This window comes from Apostichopus japonicus, chromosome 22, assembly GCF_037975245.1.
Source record: "Apostichopus japonicus isolate 1M-3 chromosome 22, ASM3797524v1, whole genome shotgun sequence".
NCBI classification, from domain to species: Eukaryota; Metazoa; Echinodermata; class Holothuroidea; order Aspidochirotida; family Stichopodidae; genus Apostichopus; species Apostichopus japonicus.
Genome location: NC_092582.1, coordinates 15,367,030 through 15,386,253, shown reverse-complemented (window position 1 = coordinate 15,386,253; position 19,224 = coordinate 15,367,030). Strand labels below are relative to the sequence as shown.

At 37.4% G+C, this 19,224-nt stretch overlaps 1 protein-coding gene across 2 annotated transcripts in view; it reads right to left on the bottom strand.

The window, feature by feature from the left end:
* Positions 1–19,224, bottom strand: part of LOC139963670 (ATP-dependent DNA helicase DDX31-like) — a 44,134-nt gene that overhangs the window by 13,488 nt on the left and 11,422 nt on the right. For both annotated transcript variants that reach the window (XM_071964677.1, XM_071964678.1), the window contains exons 12-15: positions 18,711–18,761; positions 15,775–15,914; positions 14,392–14,579; positions 12,991–13,171 (exon numbers count right to left, since the gene is read on the bottom strand). In XM_071964677.1, coding sequence (XP_071820778.1) covers positions 12,991–13,171; positions 14,392–14,579; positions 15,775–15,914; positions 18,711–18,761 — 560 coding nt within the window. The remainder of the gene's footprint in view (positions 1–12,990; positions 13,172–14,391; positions 14,580–15,774; positions 15,915–18,710; positions 18,762–19,224) is intronic.

Sequence of the window (19,224 nt, the reverse complement as noted above, 5' to 3'; positions counted from 1 at the left end):
AATTTGACACGCTTGAGAAACTTGTAACATTTTATCAAGCCTTCTCTGCTCTACTGACGTTTTCCAGCGCCGTATATATGGCAGAGACGGGGAAAAAAATAAAAAATAGGTCCCCATGTCTCTGAAAAACATTCACAAAATACCAGGATGATATACCAGGGCAAAACTGTTCAATACTGATACATATTGAATGCAAATCATGCTGCATCATCTTGTGAAAAAAAAATAAAAAAAATAAAATAGTAAGTCTGCACAAAATTAGCTTATTCTCCATTGTACATACTGTATCAAGTCAAAAGTACATCGGAAACTTTCGTGACAGTCTTCGCCAAAGCACAGTAGACAAGAATTTAAGGTGATTTCTTCCCCTCGATCCCTCTAGTGTATAATGTCGAGGTCATTTGATACGGAAATGTTAAAAATTTTCTGACGATTTTGTTATGAAATCAAAAACTTGGCAGGTCTTATTTTAAATATTGACGTTGCCACTTTGGTACCGTTGTCGCTTGTGGTATTAAAATACAGACTCACGCAACCATGACGATGGACGTTCTTTGCCCATTTTTTGGGGGAAACGATCGAATGAAAAGAATTCGGACAGAGGCATCGCTTGTCCCGTCTTTGTATCAAGACCATTGCTCCCTCCTCCATGTAGTACCTTATCGAGTAGGGCTTCGAAGAGATATCGACATTTGAAACAATTATCAACAAATTATCAACAGATCTATAAGGTTTTTATGGTGAATCACAGAGAGGGACATACATTTATACTCTCCACCGTGGTGAGGGATAAGCTGATTTAAATAAATTGACGACAGACCTGATGAATAGACACTTTTACAAATGTATATCATTTTTTTTAATATAATTACAAAATGTCACCAAATCATTTGGCAAATTTTAGCCATCGAATTCGCATTCCTATAGACACCGTGTTTTTTCTCTCTCGTTTTGAACCAGATTTTCAACCAATATTAACAAAGATTTCACATCATCTGTACTTTGTCCCTTTCTGCTCTAGCTTGACCTTCACTTGCCCTGTCAAAACTACAAGACAACAACCCCAACAAACCACCACTATCATTTTCGTTTTCACTCTACCAACCAGAGCGTTCGACCTCCGACACGCCCTCTACCCAACGAAATGTCGGGAAAAGACAAAGTCCCGCGTCCCGCAGAGAACAATTTCAGCTTTAAGAACTGACGAGAGAGACTGGTACAGACTAACTCTAATCAGTAGCCGTATTATTCCCACAGATAAGAACTGGCGCCAATTATCTCCCTAAATGAAGGCCTTTTAGAACCAATCTGGGTGACAAACAGTTCTTAATCTACGATGCAACCGCTCTTAATTGCATGGAATTAATATACGCATCTCTTTCTGCTGGTAGGAGTGAATTAACGTGCAGACTACTGATTGGTCAAAGTATGGACACGGCCGAGATTTAGGGCACGTCGCAACACTGCCTGTAACGTGTGACAAATGTGGCCGTGCGTAAAACAAAAATACAGAAAATTGACAGAGCCTGACAGAATGATGACCCCCAGAATTCAAAACAACTGACAAACGAACTGCACAGATGTCTAAATTTTCAAATGCCACCGCCTTTATCCACTCGGCCAAATCTCGGGTATTGTACCGTACACAGAATCCTACAGAAGTACAACAATACATTAGTACCTACTACTACTAGTAGTAACTAGTGGTCCCTATGGTAGTACTACAGTAGTGTCTAGTAGTACTTACAGTAGTGCCTATGGTAGTACCTACTGTAGTAGTACCTACAGTAGTTCCTACAGTAGTACAACAATATCTAATAGTACATACATTAGTATACACATAATGAATGGTTATGAGTGCAATAGTGCAAATATTTCATGAGTTGAAAGATGTAATTTGTTCCATTCAACGAGGCGCAGCCGAGTTGAATGGAACAAATTACATCTTTCAATGAATTTTCAAATGCCACCGCCTTTATCCACTCGGCCAAATCTCGGGTATTGTACCGTACACAGTATCCTACAGAAGTACAACAATACATTAGTACCTACTACTACTAGTAGTAACTAGTGGTCCCTATGGTAGTACTACAGTAGTGTCTAGTAGTACTTACAGTAGTGCCTATGGTAGTACCTACTGTAGTAGTACCTACAGTAGTTCCTACAGTAGTACAACAATATCTAATAGTACATACATTAGTATACACATAATGAATGGTTATGAGTGCAATAGTGCAAATATTTCATGAGTTGAAAGATGTAATTTGTTCCATTCAACGAGGCGCAGCCGAGTTGAATGGAACAAATTACATCTTTCAATGAATTTTCAAATGCCACCGCCTTTATCCACTCGGCCAAATCTCGGGTATTGTACCGTACACAGTATCCTACAGAAGTACAACAATACATTAGTACCTACTACTACTAGTAGTAACTAGTGGTCCCTATGGTAGTACTACAGTAGTGTCTAGTAGTACTTACAGTAGTGCCTATGGTAGTACCTACTGTAGTAGTACCTACAGTAGTTCCTACAGTAGTACAACAATATCTAATAGTACATACATTAGTATACACATAATGAATGGTTATGAGTGCAATAGTGCAAATATTTCATGAGTTGAAAGATGTAATTTGTTCCATTCAACGAGGCGCAGCCGAGTTGAATGGAACAAATTACATCTTTCAATGAATTTTCAAATGCCACCGCCTTTATCCACTCGGCCAAATCTCGGGTATTGTACCGTACACAGTATCCTACAGAAGTACAACAATACATTAGTACCTACTACTACTAGTAGTAACTAGTGGTCCCTATGGTAGTACTACAGTAGTGTCTAGTAGTACTTACAGTAGTGCCTATGGTAGTACCTACTGTAGTAGTACCTACAGTAGTTCCTACAGTAGTACAACAATATCTAATAGTACATACATTAGTATACACATAATGAATGGTTATGAGTGCAATAGTGCAAATATTTCATGAGTTGAAAGATGTAATTTGTTCCATTCAACGAGGCGCAGCCGAGTTGAATGGAACAAATTACATCTTTCAATGAATTTTCAAATGCCACCGCCTTTATCCACTCGGCCAAATCTCGGGTATTGTACCGTACACAGTATCCTACAGAAGTACAACAATACATTAGTACCTACTACTACTAGTAGTAACTAGTGGTCCCTATGGTAGTACTACAGTAGTGTCTAGTAGTACTTACAGTAGTGCCTATGGTAGTACCTACTGTAGTAGTACCTACAGTAATTCCTACAGTAGTACAACAATATCTAATAGTACATACATTAGTATACACATAATGAATGGTTATGAGTGCAATAGTGCAAATATTTCATGAGTTGAAAGATGTAATTTGTTCCATTCAACGAGGCGCAGCCGAGTTGAATGGAACAAATCACATCTTTCAATGAATGAAATATTTGCACTATTGCACACGAATGGATACCATTCATTATTTGTTTTATACAACACCTTGAAATTTGGATATAATTGGATGTAAAATGCACTCATGCAACAGATTGTTTTGTACAGACAGGTTTCTCTGCTCTCTTACCATTTAAAAAAGTGCTACCAAAAAAGTATAATGCATGGTTCTATCATCATAGCCTGCAATAGAGCGGATTTTGCACGCAATCGACGAGCAATTGACCAATCAAAAGGCCGGAATATATTTAGGCGTTGTGTAATACCTACTACTACTAGTAGCACCTGTGGTAGTACAACAGTAGTGTCTAGTAGTAACTACGGTAGTACCTACTGTTACTTTAAACTGTGCCTAGATACATATTCAGAACAAACAGATTGGTAAGTTGGTACTGACCAAGTAATCAATAGACTAATCACTTCTCTATTATCAGTAGTCAAAATTGATCAATGAACTCCTATCAAAAGGTATACAACATATTGATAATGTGCATACTGACTTAGTTTATTCCAATCGATCAATATGTTTCTATAAACTACACCCAAGTATCTACACAAGGAACAGAATCCACCAGATTGATAATTGGATACTGATCTAATAATCAATTGATCAATTAGTTTCTCTTGTGACTGTACCTCTAGGGAAACATTACCAATACAGAATCTGTTGCATTTACAGTGTTATACTGGTCTAGAAAATAATGGAAAAAAAAATGAGAAATAATTTTCTGTAAACCATAACTGTGTACAGGGGTGCATCAAAACACCATTCAAGAGGACTAATAGTCTGACTCGATACAAGTCTCATCAATCACATCTTAATATATTATTTCGCATCTTAATATACGGTATCTCACAAAGAAAAACCTTCCAGTCTGCCGATTTATGCATATTTCCCTCCTCTCTGTACAACATCACTCGTTCGAGTAGTCCTGTCACATTTTACACACGACGACCACGATGACGAAGGATCTGTTCAAATATCTCTTCTCTTCGGTTATAAAGCAACAGTTGCATTTGTTGACATCCACCATTTTCCAGTCTGCCACACTCTGCAATAGCAGATTCAACCTCGAGGCATTTAGCATAAAACACATTTGGAGATCAAGTCTCTCTTTTTCCTTTTTTTCTTCCTTTTTTTCGGGCAAGTCTAAATGATTTTTTTTGTTGGTCTCTTTGAATTTTGAGAGTCGAGCAGAAGAATGCGATAACCATCTGTAAAGACGCTTGAATCGGCCACGCGTATGATGACGCAATCTCTAGAAAATCTCACTTTCGAATAATCTAAATCTGCCCATCAAAGTAAAATGCTATGACCTACATTAACAGGGGGGGGGGGACCCACCAGAAAAAGAAACCAAGACGTCACTCACTCTTTTCTATCAGTCTCTAGATAAATTTAGAAAAGGGTTTATATATATTAAGAAAAAGAGAAGAGAGTAAAAAAAAATGGGGTTTTTATAGTTTCATTCTGGGAATAATAGCAACAAAAAACAGTGATAAGCATCTATATTTAGCCAGAGGTGTTTTATTGATAAAGATATAGCCCTAATATAAAAAAAATGATTCAGGTCTCTTTGAAGACACTAGTGTATTCCCATCGTGACGAGGTATACAGCTTTAGATTTCATAACATTTTTCTCATCTTGTCGTTTTTCTTGGGGAGGTTTTTTTTATTATTGCCAAGTTTTTATGTAAAGAGACGTCCAACATATTCTTCAAATGGTTTTGTAGCAGAACTACAGGTGAGAGATTTAAATCACAAATAGCTTTCCTTACCTGTCTCCTCCATACTATTTTACTTCCTCATCTAAAATGACTGTTTTACAAAAGGAATTTGTATCATTTTATTATACATCCACAAGAGTCTTCACTCTCCTTCGAATTCTAGAAATTGGTGAGGTCTGTACTAAAAAAATACGGGTGTACTTGATTTCAAGTGGAATGACGATAAATGATACATTTTACCATCACCACAAATCATGGCATTTAAACATCTGGTTACCCGATAGTTTTTTCATATAATCTCATTAAGAGAAAGCAAAAACGAAAAAAGCATGAAAAAAACTATGTATTTAGATTCCTTGACAAATACTTTACTATTTTAAGTTCAACTGTATATTTTTTTCATTTTTGGTAAAAAATGATCGGTTAAGCCCTAATTGATCGGTGCATTTCCAAGTTTAAAAAAAATCATAGCAATAATAATCATGTGAAATGGTACAGATGCAACCAGTGAATGATTAAACATCATATCTCAATGAATGAAACTTCTCTTTGATATCCACATATTACACAAAATATTCCCAATATTGATCAGCCAACGAGGCAAGAGTTCAGGAGGGTGTGTAGAGTTCACAACTACTGTACCAATAGCATCGCTAAGCCAGCCCACCCCCCCCAACCTCCACCTCACTCTTGGCCATTTTTTGAAGTATTCTCAAATAATCAGAAATTCTTGTCAATAAACTAGGAACAAACCCTCAACTATTTATGTATTTTCATACCATTTCTGAAATTGTTGACAGCAGCAAAAATTTATAAATATATAGATTTTTGGATTGTAATATGCTCTTGGTTTTTTTTTTCCTCAACTTTCAATGTACTTTGGTACCAATTCCTATATAGAAATATGTTGACACCAGACAAAAAAAAAAGAAAGTATTTTGATTTTTTTTTGGAGGGTTGCCTTCAGGGGAGACTGACTGGATATTCTAAAGTAAAAGCATTAATAGTCATTCAACAGATCGGCTCTACCAAAGATTGTAATCTCTTGAATAATAAGAGAAAATTTCTGCACTTTCTATTGAATGGTTAAAATCGAGTTCAATTATCACAGTAATTTGTCTCCATCATCCTATCAAACCATCAAGTTTATACAGGGCAACTCTGCGAGCTTTCATACCCAGTAGATCTGTTATCAGAAATTGATTCACAATAGAGACAAAACGTGGCAAAGCCCTCGTTAAATACTGTAGGCAACTAGCAAATTATCCTGAGCAATATATAGAGTAATAGAGAGTAAATAAATCTTAATACACTTTGCAAATAAATTATGATCAGTAGTGCATAATCTGTGATATGTAACTACCTTTATTTTCTGTTCTTATTCGATTTTTTGGGCTTGTGTTATGGTAGTTTGTGCCACAGTCAGTCACTATTATAAGCTATGACAAAACAACTGGTGTTGTTCTGTTGCATATATCATGTCTAATTACAGTAATTTTGTAGTAAAATTGTGAATTTTGTGAGAGAAATAGAATTTGTTTTTCATTCAATTCGGTCATCCCGGCCATTGTGACTGATTGAGTAACTCTATATATATATATATGTTTCACATTTAGATATAGATTAATTTTGTCGTTTTGATGATCTGTATCACACAACCAACGATTTCTTTTCCCCAGTCAACTTCAGTGTACACTTGAGGGAATTTGTATTCTCGCTGTAAAAATTACAAGGAAAAAAAAGAAAAGAAATAAGGCCCAAGGTTCCAGAGGGTGTAATCTCTAACTTTATGATATGAGTCCTACCGGTATTCCAATTGGAGCTATTCTGTGCAATAAATTAATTCGGTCTATTCATACCACGGTTCGAATGGTATGTGTTACACTGGTTCCAAATAGACCTGGGGGCATAATTTATTCGGTATCTCATCCCAAACCGCTATGCAAAATGGGAAAAATTGCTATACAAGTGTAAAGAATACTAAAGATGTATAATAGTTTGTTCTACACAGGTATCACAGTATTTTGTAAGGAACTTTCACAGCCTTCAAACGGTGCTTATACAAACTTTGAGCACCCCCTCATCCTACGCATTGAAGCATTATATTATAGCTTATTAACGATATAAACCTACAACAGCTTCATGTACAGACCAACTACAGTACATGTGTACGTCTCTTTAAATGAAGCCGCCTAAAGGGAAAGGTTACCCGAGGAGCTACATAAAGTACATTCGTGCTATAGATGCACTTTTTAAGTTCATGCACTGCTGATGTCTCCCGTATTTAGGATCTGATGAACTTCAAAAGCTGGCCGCAGACTGTCCTACTGAAGAAGAAAAAATCTTTATGTAGAGTCGACTCTCACGAGCTAGTTTTCGATAGTCGTCTAGACCGATTGTCGTACGACTGACTCTGGAACACCGATTGACTGCTTTCTGTATGGTTCAGGCCGGTGTTGATTCAAGTCGCTTGTGATTGGATGGTTTCGTTTGTGGAAACTGGTAGTGGTAGTCGTGAACCTTTTCACAATGAACGGCTGTCACCGAAAACAAGTTTGGGAGAACACTACGGGGGAGTCTTCATCACTTGTAATCATAGGCAAACACAATCTCTTCCAAATTTATCCAAGATTTTATCCGCATTTATAAAATACGAAAAGGTCGAGAATTGGGATCGCTCTCAGTAGGGTAGCCAGCAGCCAGCCGGGTTTGACAATGAAACTTCTTCGGATGAAATCCTTCTCTGGACAGAAGTGAATAGCCCTTTATCTATACGTTTAGGTATTACATGAGCCACTGTTAAGTGGATTAGTAAATTTTGCCACTGACCACCAAAAACGTCCTTTCTTAATTGTTGCCACAGTTGCCACATGATAGCACAAACATTTTCTACAGTTTGAATAGAAAAACCAGTTTTCACAAGATAATAGTACATGTATGCTGCCAGTCTTAGATCATAAATTAAATCTTACTGGATGGCCAACTTGGAGAAAAAAAAACCAGGTCTAGTTTGTCTGAAGGAATATTGGTGTGCAACGGTTTTGCCTTTCAGAGTTCGCTTGCCCGAGGCATAACTGAGATCTCTTCAAAAAGATCAAGATTTGGAAGAGAGGTAAAGTAATTGGTTGCATTTGCAGTGTCAAACCACACAAAATCCAGTCATGCAATGACCCTATCTCACACCTCTTAAAATATTCCATTTAAAATGGTAAAATGGAAAAAGTCATTTAAAATGACTTTGACAGACCGATGTCTCAATTAGACTCTGATTTGATTACAACTTTGTTACTGTCGCAACGGGTGTCTAGTAACTTCTGCTGGTTTCAAAGACACAGAGTAATAAAAAGCCGTTTCAAATCTAGCCGAGTATTTACCAGCGGATTTTCATGACTCGCGTTTAGCCATCGACTTGAGTCACTTATACATTTTCTCTACAGGGGGGAAAAATTCTGTCACAAACTTGTTTTGAGTCACTTCATTGTTTTGCAGACTAAATCAAGATGAGACTCATCGAAGCACTTACCCTAGATATAAAACACTTTCATAGCAGATGTACCTAAAACTTGAGAGCGTTGTGGTCACATGGTTAAGGCAGTGGACTTGTGATCTAGGGTTTGCAGGTTCCAGTCCTAGCCGGACCATTACGTTGCGCCCTTGGGCAAGGCACTTTATCTCCATTGCCTCTCTTCAGGTGTATAAACGGGGATTTCCAAGATAACTTGCCGATAGAGTTGTGTGTGCCAGTTTGTGGCTGTACCCTACGGGAAGTCCCCTGGAGGACATGTAGATGTAGTGTGCTGTATTGTGCCCCAGAAGGGATTGTTTGAATTGTGCACACTTTGGTGTGTGGGTGTGACAAGTTACCAATGACCAGAGGTTAAGTTGTAAAGTGGTGTGAGAGGGCCTTGGGCTGCAACAACACTGTAAACCTTTGACTTATAGTTCTATAAGCAATATTCACTATGCTCTGAGAATCACCCTTCTCTCTGCATGCGTAGAACCAAATATAATATTCACGGTGATCGTAGATACTATGACGCAGGACCTACCATTCGGAATGAACTCCTTGCCTCTATACATTCCATTGACAACCTGCAGCATTTTCCAAGTCCAAGCTCAAACCACAATTCTTTCATTCATATTGCTTTCCTTTCATTGCACTTTTTGTTTTAAATTTATTGTAAAGCCCCGACAGAATGCTCGGCAGATTTTACACAGGGCTACTTCAATGTATTATTTTTGTTATTATTATAAAGACTACCTATTAAACTGCACACCGAAATCTTGCAACTCTGGAAAAGTTTGCTGTTCTCAATTCTTTCGCTAATTACCAGCTGACCGCATCGTCATGGACATTAAAAATTGGTTTTGTTACTACGTGTACAGGGTAGTGAACATAAATAATGAGTCATTCCCACGGGAGGCCAATGGGTGAAATTTCAGCATTGCAAGGCATCAAACTGGGATTTGAAACACTGCCTATAGGAAGGAAATGTAAGTAACACTGAGTAATCAGACAAGTGTAGTCGTGTACCCACACACCACTCGTGGACGTTCTCGTGGGATATCTACTTTGCAGGTAACTACGACACTAGATGGGAGTACACATCACTGAAACACTGCTAGGAATGATAGGATGGCCAAAACTATAAACCACTGATTAAAAGTAATCAGTTGCCAATTAAGCACCAGATTTTACAAATGAATTCGGGTTATTCTACGGGCAGACGGTCAGGGATCAACTGGTATTAGTAGACACGGTAAAAATGTGTGTAAAAGACAGCATCATCTTGAATGATGGACTGTATTAAAAAATGTTCAATTTCAAATTTCAAAAATAAATGAAATATTATGGCCTACAGTAGAAAAAGAGTTCAATCACTACAAAAGTCACCCAATAGCAAACCGGTAAACAACTGGATAAAATTTTCTGGTCTGGGACAAAAACAACTGGCAATGACAAGGCAAATGGCTTTTTTGAAGTTTTTCTATTAACCCTAATTCTTTTGATGTCTAACGTTTGCATCACCACGATGGTTTTTATTGGGTACAAAATGATAATCGAATAGTAAAGCACTACCTGTTACCTTCTGGCTTGTCTTAAATGTTTCAACTTATTTTCTTGTGAAATTGTTATCAATAAAATCAAGATGGTGTCTCCTCTAGCAATAGGCTGAATAATATCTCTCATAAAATTGGTAAATTTCTCCAAAAAAAAAATGAAAATCGTTAAAGATAGTTTCTATGATACAACTCCATCCCAATCTGACTTGTGTGCTCCATACATGGAATATTTTGCAGAAAGTGATTTTATTCTCTAAGTCCATCAGGGCGGGCTCGTTATCCTTCACTTTCGTTGCACCTACCCTAGTTCCAAGGTTTGAACCCAAACGCTAGCGCCTTTTGAATGTCCTCTTTACATTTCTCAATATTTTCCGGAATCGCTGTTTTGAGAATAAGCAGCAATTTTGTGATGGACTTTAATATTTATTTTGCTCTCTTGATGAATGTACTTGTGAGGACTTCCCCAGTGCAACAATCTTCAAGAAAACAACCAATCAAATTCCTTGTACTTAACATGTGATACGTCACCTGATAAAGGAACAAACTATGAGAGTAATTTGATTGGAATTTGATGCATCATGTATCTTTGAACTGTATGGAAGTCATATCAGGTCTGCGACTGATTAACTCAATTTGCAATGTAGGCCCTACTGTGCACTTGGCGTCTGACACTAGCCTTAAAAGTCAACTGCGTAGCTTATGCTGGTCTTTCTGTAAGCCTAACATAATACTGATAGTCAATACGTGTGACGGTGGGAAAATGCCGTAGCCCTAAAGAAATTTCTCTGTCGCTGTTAGGTTTCACTATACAGAAGCATTATATCTCTGTTTATGTGTGATCATCAGTGATCTAGTTACTATTCTGTTGTTACATATTCCGGATATTACTCACGGGGTGTTACTGTCTATCTCAATTGAGAGAGAGAGAGTCACAGAATTGAGTGAATAGTAATTGTTGCATGCATTTATTAATTTCACACTAAATTGATAGAGGGACACTATCGGGCATCACCATAGACTGTTAGAGGCTTAGTGGATATATGATAATGATGGTAAAGAGATCCTTGTGATGCTGGTATTTGCATTGTGGGCTGATGTTGGCTATAGCATGTGGTTGTGTTTCCCCCTGCCCCCTCCCCCCGCCCTAACGAATCAAGAAGCATTTACACTTGTACCAAAATGATGTGTCATGAATGAATGGTTATTCAGATATATTCTTAAACAGCACTGTCTCTAAATGTTCATTCCCATACTAGTTAAAAGGTTATTCTTAAATGGAGGGTTCAATTTGGGCCCATTGCCTGCTGCTCAGATTTGAAGGGGGCCAAGTTTATGCTTGGAGGAGTACTTGCATGGATCCTCATTATAGTCTGTCTCTGAAATCATAACTGAAAAAATCTGGATGGGGGGTGGAATAATACAAATTTTGGGGAGAAATTGTCCCAGAATGCCCCCTGGCCTGGTTCAGTTATCTTTTTCTTTTCAGCTTTTTGCTATCATTATCTTTATATTTCTCTTTTTTCTTATCTTTTATTTTTATCTTTAGTTTAATTATCTGTTTATCTCTTGAGACTGTTTTAGTTTCTTTGCACCTTCCCAAGCATCAAACATGTCTAAAAATATTCCCAGGGCATCCCTTTACAACTCTCAACCAACAAACCTTAATACGAAATAGGTGTAACAAAAAGTCAAGTTTTATGGAATTTTTTTATATCGCTGCCCAGACAGACTATTTGTAGATAATCTACAAAGTCAGATTTCACCAGTTTTGTTTTGACTTTCTTCCAACACAACTAGTTTTATCGCCAACAACGTTTATGGTAATTCCGTTTGCACAATCAATTGAAGGAATGTGTGGAACGATGTCAAGGACTTTCCCTGTCAAAACTAAACGGATGCGTCTTTTACCAAAAACAAATGTCTAGACGGTAAATAAATCAACTGCAAACAAACCAACAAACTGACATTGTATGGTTCAATGGATGTGTTACTTTATGAAGTGCTAATTTGTATCTCCTATGTACAGTATTTTACCTTCTCATTAGTTTTACATAAAGAGGAAGCTATCCACAATTATGCAGACCATGTGAATAGAAACCATGGCAACACATTGCAATAACAGGAAAGAAACTGAAATTCCTTTAAGAATGATTCACTGTTGCTGTAGAGCATCTTTCTGGCTGTCTGCTATTTTTGCTTTACTTTCTGCTATTTTATATATTTTGTTTTCTTTCCCCTTTTTGAACAATAAAGGAAGCTATTATAAAGGACTGTGTTAACCTGAATTAAGGCAACAAGATGCCTTTAACAGGAAAGAAATGAAAAATTCTACAAAATGATGATGCCGGTGCCTTTCAATCATAAGGTCCCGAGTTTGAGTCATTCCAAGATTAATGTATGTCGTCCAGTTACAGAATTGTTGACAATTGACAATTCATAACCATGAATATAAATATGAATATGAATATAAATATGAATATAAAAGAATGACTTCGGTCAGCTTGGGCTTTGAGATGCCAACGGTGGTCTCTTCGCGAGTTCCTGCTTGCAGGAGGATCTAAAATACATACATACATACATACATACTTTTGCTATTGTTGAAGAGCATGTTTCTGCTATTTTCTTCTTATTTCTGATATTTTATCCTCCCCTTTTCATTTATATATAGAGCAACCTAATGACATATTTCACAGACCATGTAAAATATATAACTGACAACACAAAAAGTGAAAGGGAAAGAAATTTTCTATAAAATGACTTACTGTTGCTGGAGGGCATGTTTCTGAGTAGCTGTTAACTTTGGGCCTTGGGATTTGAACTTCGATGGAGCTTCTCGAAGGCCGAAGCTTTTCGCGACATGACCCAGGTGGAGTTTCTTGATGTGAAAGATGTGCTTTAAGGAAGATGGGTACGTGGCATAGGCTCTGATAAATGAATGGTAGGCTACAAAAAGGAAGATAAAACAAGAGTGAAGCAAGGAATATTATCAGAAAATGGAAGTTACTGCTGCCCAAAACGAAAAAATTGTATGGTTTTTCATTAAATTCATGGCACTGGGTATTCAGTTGAAGAAATAAACTTATTCAGAGAAGAATAATATTTAGTTTAATAAGTTAACGCACCTTTGCATGTTAAAGTTGCAAAAGTGAGCTCCAAATAGAAATTACGAGTAAAGAAGGAAAGATTATTAGAAAATGGAAGTACTGCTGCAAGCAAAAGCAGAGAAAGTGCTAAAACAAGCAACTCCCCCCTCCCCATGTGTTGACTCAAATTTCTTGTAGCTGATCTGTACTTAATAACCACTATTAAATTAACATTCATACAGTGAAAATAAAAAAATACCAAAAGAAAAAATCATTGTTATGAACAAGTTTTGTGAAATCGTATGTCTTGATCAAAATATTACAAGGTACCGACTATTCAATCTTACAGTCTACATTACATTATTTGTTTGCATGCATAGGTGCAAAACCCATATGATTACATTCGTATATTTGTAGCTGTAGTAACAGCTTGATTGATCATGTCAAAGTTCACATGTCAGCCGGGATATAGTTAGAATAGACAACATACAATGCATATGTAAAAGGTGGGACACAAGCTACACACTGAAGAAAAACACTGTTTTTTTTTAAAGTTTTATACGTTAAATAGCCAAGACATATAAACATAGAAAAGATGAAGTGAGTATTACATACAGGGGACACCAAAAAAAAACCTGATGAATGTTTCTGACAAGTTAGCTAAGACATAACATAGAATAGACAATAGTAAATATTACTAATAGCTCAGGGAGCAGGGAGGGGGGTGGGGACACAAGCAAACCACTATTAAAGAAGTGTTTTAATAATGCAGTCACTACATAATATATCAATTGACAACTTACATTATATCTTACATAAACGAGACACATGTCACTGGAGGTAGGTGTAACATAGAATAGACAAAAGTAAATATTACTAATAGCTAGGGAATGGGGGTTGGGGGATGCGGACACAAGCAAACAGCTATTAAAGAAGTGTTTTATTATGTCAGTCAACATATAAAATATAAATTGACAACTTACATTATATCTTACATACACAAGACACATGTCACCCGAACTAGGTGTAACATAGAATAGACAAAGCACAGTAAATGCATGTTTTGTTTTTACACCATACCTTGTTGGGCAAGTTTAGTGTGATCGGATTCAGAATGAACGTAATTTTCCAGTTTCTTCTGCAACCTGGTCGCTGCTTCTTCCATGGTCTTAGGAGGACGTCCGTTGAAATGTTCCTCCGTGAGTAATTCTGCTGGTGCATGCCGAACTAATGTCTGGAGAATCTCACTGTAGTCTACTGCCTTGACACTGAAAACAAAAGTAATAATAATAGTGAGAGAATTTGTATAAGTCACATTACAGCCATCCAAAATAATTTATTTTTTTATATTTTTTTTAAAACTTCTTTAACAATTTTGCAAGGCAAGGACATGAGAAATACTTCTTGGATAGTAAAAGTTGTTTTCCTCAAGACATCAGTGCTAATGACCATTTACCTTTAAGATCAGCAAATGGGAGTGACATTCTCACAAGTCAGTAGGGATTCAAGAGCACCCTGCTATGATATCCCAACACCTCCTCCCCTCTTTCTCTGCTCCTCATTTCCTCCCCTCCCTCCCCTCTTCTTCTATCCCCCTCCTGCTCCCTAAGTTTTTGAAAATTCTGTCAAGCCTGTTCATGACATCAGACAGGTAATGAGCGAGACAATATAAAGATAGCGCACATAGCATTAAAGGAGACAAAAAAACGACCATTACCTTTAGCTTAAATCACAGATATCAATTGAAAATATACTGCAATTCAAAGCACAAAATTCCTAGAGGATTAACTTTAACTTACCTTAATTACCTTTAACTTACGTAGATTACCTGTAACTTTAACTTACCTTTAACTTAAACTCGAGGATTACCTTTTAACTTAAATCACAGATCTATCAATTGACAGTATAGTGCATTTCAATGCATAAAAATTCCTAGAGGATACTCCATGTAATTTGAAGGTAACGTCACGGGTCAGAGCGCAACTCCACTGAGTGGAAGCAATACCGCACTGAATGGTGATAATTGGACTTGTATTACGCTAGTACAAGTACTATGGCATGGGTATGAGTACACGAAGAGGTTCCCCTTGGTATGAGTACAACTAGAACCTACAATGTTCTTGGAAAAGGTTAAAGGATCACCATCTAAATCATTATTGCTTATAAGTTGTTAACTACCTTTGTTTTTTTTTCTTTGTTCTTTTCCCCTATGGTTGTATTGTGTATATCTGTACTGATTAACTTGTTTAAGGGGGACTGCTCGTACAAGCTAATGCTTTTTCAGTCCTCCTCCACCACCTTGTTTTATCTTGACATTTGTACAACACCTCTTTTATTGTTGTGGAAATATACTCAAAACTCCAACGTGAGTACTAGTACTCCATCTTGCTGCACATGGACGCATATAACACGATCTGTCTCGTGACGACACATTCTGTGTCGAGATGACACATTCAGACTCACCTTATTTTGTGACCTTGCAAGGTCTTAACGTATTCCGCTTCCGATGGACCGAGGAATATGACGGCGTGACCCAACCTGCCGACCCTGGCAGTCCGGCCGACTCGATGAACGTATTCAGCGGGCGTCCCTGGAGTATTGTACTGTTACGGAGGAAACGAGAACATTTTTCATAATAATACTTTATAAAGACTACAAAAAAACTCTTCTTTTTTTTTGAATTATTTTGCAAGGATCCATTTTCAACCTCATTTCTCACACAAGAAGGAAAAGCAGAAATACAAAAGTCAAAGATTATGTAACAACTTTTAGCACTCTAGGTGAAGAGCAAACAAATTTTGGGCCAGAATGAGATTCAAACCAATGACCCTCAGGATTAAAACCTTCCGTTTTTGAAATTACTTTATTTAGTTTAATCCTTGTACGTATTTCGCTCAATCCATATTTTTACTTAAAATAGTTGACAAGACTAGACACTCCACATGGAAAAGAGCAACATTTCAAATCATTCAAAATAAGCGACAGATATTTATAATCTGATCCGACAAAATGGCTGTTAAAAGCCCTTTGCCTAACTAAATGAACAAATTCATTACTCTAAAGGGCATAGATCAAATCCTGCACATCCAAACTTAGCATATTGATAAAAGCCTTGATTTCATCATAAACATAGACTCCTTTTAAGCAAACCTTTTCAAATGTATGACACCTCAAGGATGTATAAACTTGTAATTTATAAAAGAAAGAGGGGAAAAAAAAAATCAACTTTCTCAGAAAAAATGCCAAGATGTGATCTCACACTCCCACCACATGATCCATTTCCTCAGGCAACAGAGGATTTATCTGTCAAAAATAAGTAAGTTTTGAAACATTTTGTAGGTTGAACTTGTTTCGTTAGCAAATACCACGGATGAGAAAGCCGACGGAAGTTTATTTTTGTAACGATATACGTATGGTGATCATGGATGATCACCGGCATATATAGATCCTTCCCTTCACGAAGAGTGTTATCGGCAGTTGTGTAATTAAATGCTCCCGTTCCACTTAACGTTATATTTGGCCTTGTGGAATGCCTTTAAAATCTGCATTTAAGTTTCAAATTGTCTGCCATTTTGTCATCCACCCTGAGGTACTAACACCCACTGGCCCCACCCCCCACCCACTGGGAGTAATTAATGTGGGTATCACATCTCAATAATATACACAATGGGCAAATTGCTACACAAGTACAAAGCTATTTAAGCAGTTTTGTACAGAGGGACCATAGTCTTTCATAGAAGAAAAAGATCAGAGCTTTCAAAATTTGAGCACTAAACTATTCCCTGCCCCACCTCCCGCACCCCCCCACCCCCCCCCCCTCCAAACCCATTGTGATGACTTTTCTACTCTCAAAAGGAAATCCCATATGATGACATGGATATAGCATTTATACTTTAGTCAAATTTATTGAAATTCTGATCATAAATTGAAAAAGAGAAAAAATATTTATGAGCAGTAAAGATATATTCCATACGTAAATCAGCTCTTAATTAAGATTTGATTGTTTTAGGATTACCATAAGTCCAAATTAATCGGGACTGTCCCTTTTCCGACACAGATAATGTACTCTTCCAACAGCAGGCTACATTGTCACAACTTTCTAAAGGTCTTTGAGATGTTCAAACATAGCACATGTTGTATGCATCATTATTGGTGACCGTTTTGAAAGCATGCTATAACCGTTTTAAAATATGATTGATGGCCGCATATTAGCACTGTTTAAAATTCAAAATTGTCTTCAATGGGAAGTGCAGTCTCCCACTTTTCAACAAAAGGGTTAAGGGCGGGCGGGGAGGTAGGGGGTGCCGAGGAGAGGGTTGAATTCAAGTACTGCAGAGCATTTCTTCACCATTGAGTTAACACAAGTTCACATGGAATTGTTTGTACTTAGTCTTGTTTAAAATTAGTAAAAAAGTGTAACACACTTCAGTATTGACAACCACGCTATAAAGTCGCAAAAAGGGTTTTTGCAGGATCGAGAAACACCATCAAATTTAGTCAATCTAGTACAGGGTTGGGTATGAAATTGGTCTTGCCAACTGCACTGGAATTTTTCATATTCCAACCAGCAGGCCACAACTCGTAAGGCTTTATCTTCTCCCTTGAAAGGGGAATAGTTAGGTTACGTGGTCAGATAAAAAGATAAACAAAGCGTTAACTTCCACTGGGCGACCCTTTACCTACCGGCAATCCAGTAGGATCTTCAATGGGCTTCTTTAAGCCTTTTGAACACTAACCAACTGCTCATGACTCCACTCGACTCATCCATCGTTACGTGGGGTTAGAAGCACTGTGTGTGTGTAGGATTAAATACTGCACCTGATCAAAATTTTGACAGTTTTACGTAAGGCTTCAGTCGGGAGACAAGTGAACATGTAGCGTTCACCCGACTGGCAGTCTGCGGTGTGTGTGGGGGGGTTCGCTAGAGAGACCGTCCAGTCTTGACAAATGTAACCAATCACAGGAAATGACGGGGCACTGGTCCTTAACCACAAGCATCTGTCGTATGCACCCATCAGTCCTTCGGTGCTCGGGGTCAGCTGCTGTTTGACTGTCGGGTCCCTCGTGACTATTGAGGACTAGATCGAGATGGTCCAGTCGAGTTGTGTCCACAAAATTTCTTCTTTTCTGTGTGTGTGTCAATATATATGTATGTGATCACACCTGTTTGCTTCAAGCTCACTCTCGGTAGAAACTGCGACAACTTTATTGTTCAACATCACAGAAACATCGTGTACTGAGGTTACTGCAAACTTCACCGAAGTGAAAATTATCTGCCAAAACTATATTTTTTAAATATCGCAAAACCGTTTTTTTTTTTGGAGAACCCAAATGCAGCAACTGGGAAAGACAAAAGTACAAAGTACTGTTACTATTATGTATTCGATCGTTAAACTTACTTGTACTATCCAATCGACATCAGGTAAATCTAACCCTCGGGCAGCGACATCCTGGAAAAGACAAAGAAAGAAGGGAAAAATTTAAAGAAACAATATTGAGTAGAAGTTTACTCCTATGGGGCCTATTTGTAAATTCCAAAACCTCTCCCAGGGCATAATTTGACGATTTATTCAAACAGATTGAAATCTGCGATCATTTTTTTTGTCTTTCCAAAATGTCAAAACTCGTTCTGATTCTGGTGTGATGTGGTCGTAAATGATATCCCTAAGAAAAGTTACACCTTCAAAATTGTTGACGCACTTGAGCAAAGCTGAACGGAAGTAAACGCAGTCAGACAGACAGACAGAGAGAGATGAAGAGTGCAGAAAGCCTTTGGAAATATGTTAAACATGAATTTTATATGTCACAAAGGAATAACATACGTCTATGAAGAAAGGGCAAAATACAGATGTCATTTTAGATGAAATCAAACATGCGATCATGAATTGCAAAACAAAGTAATAAATTCGATAA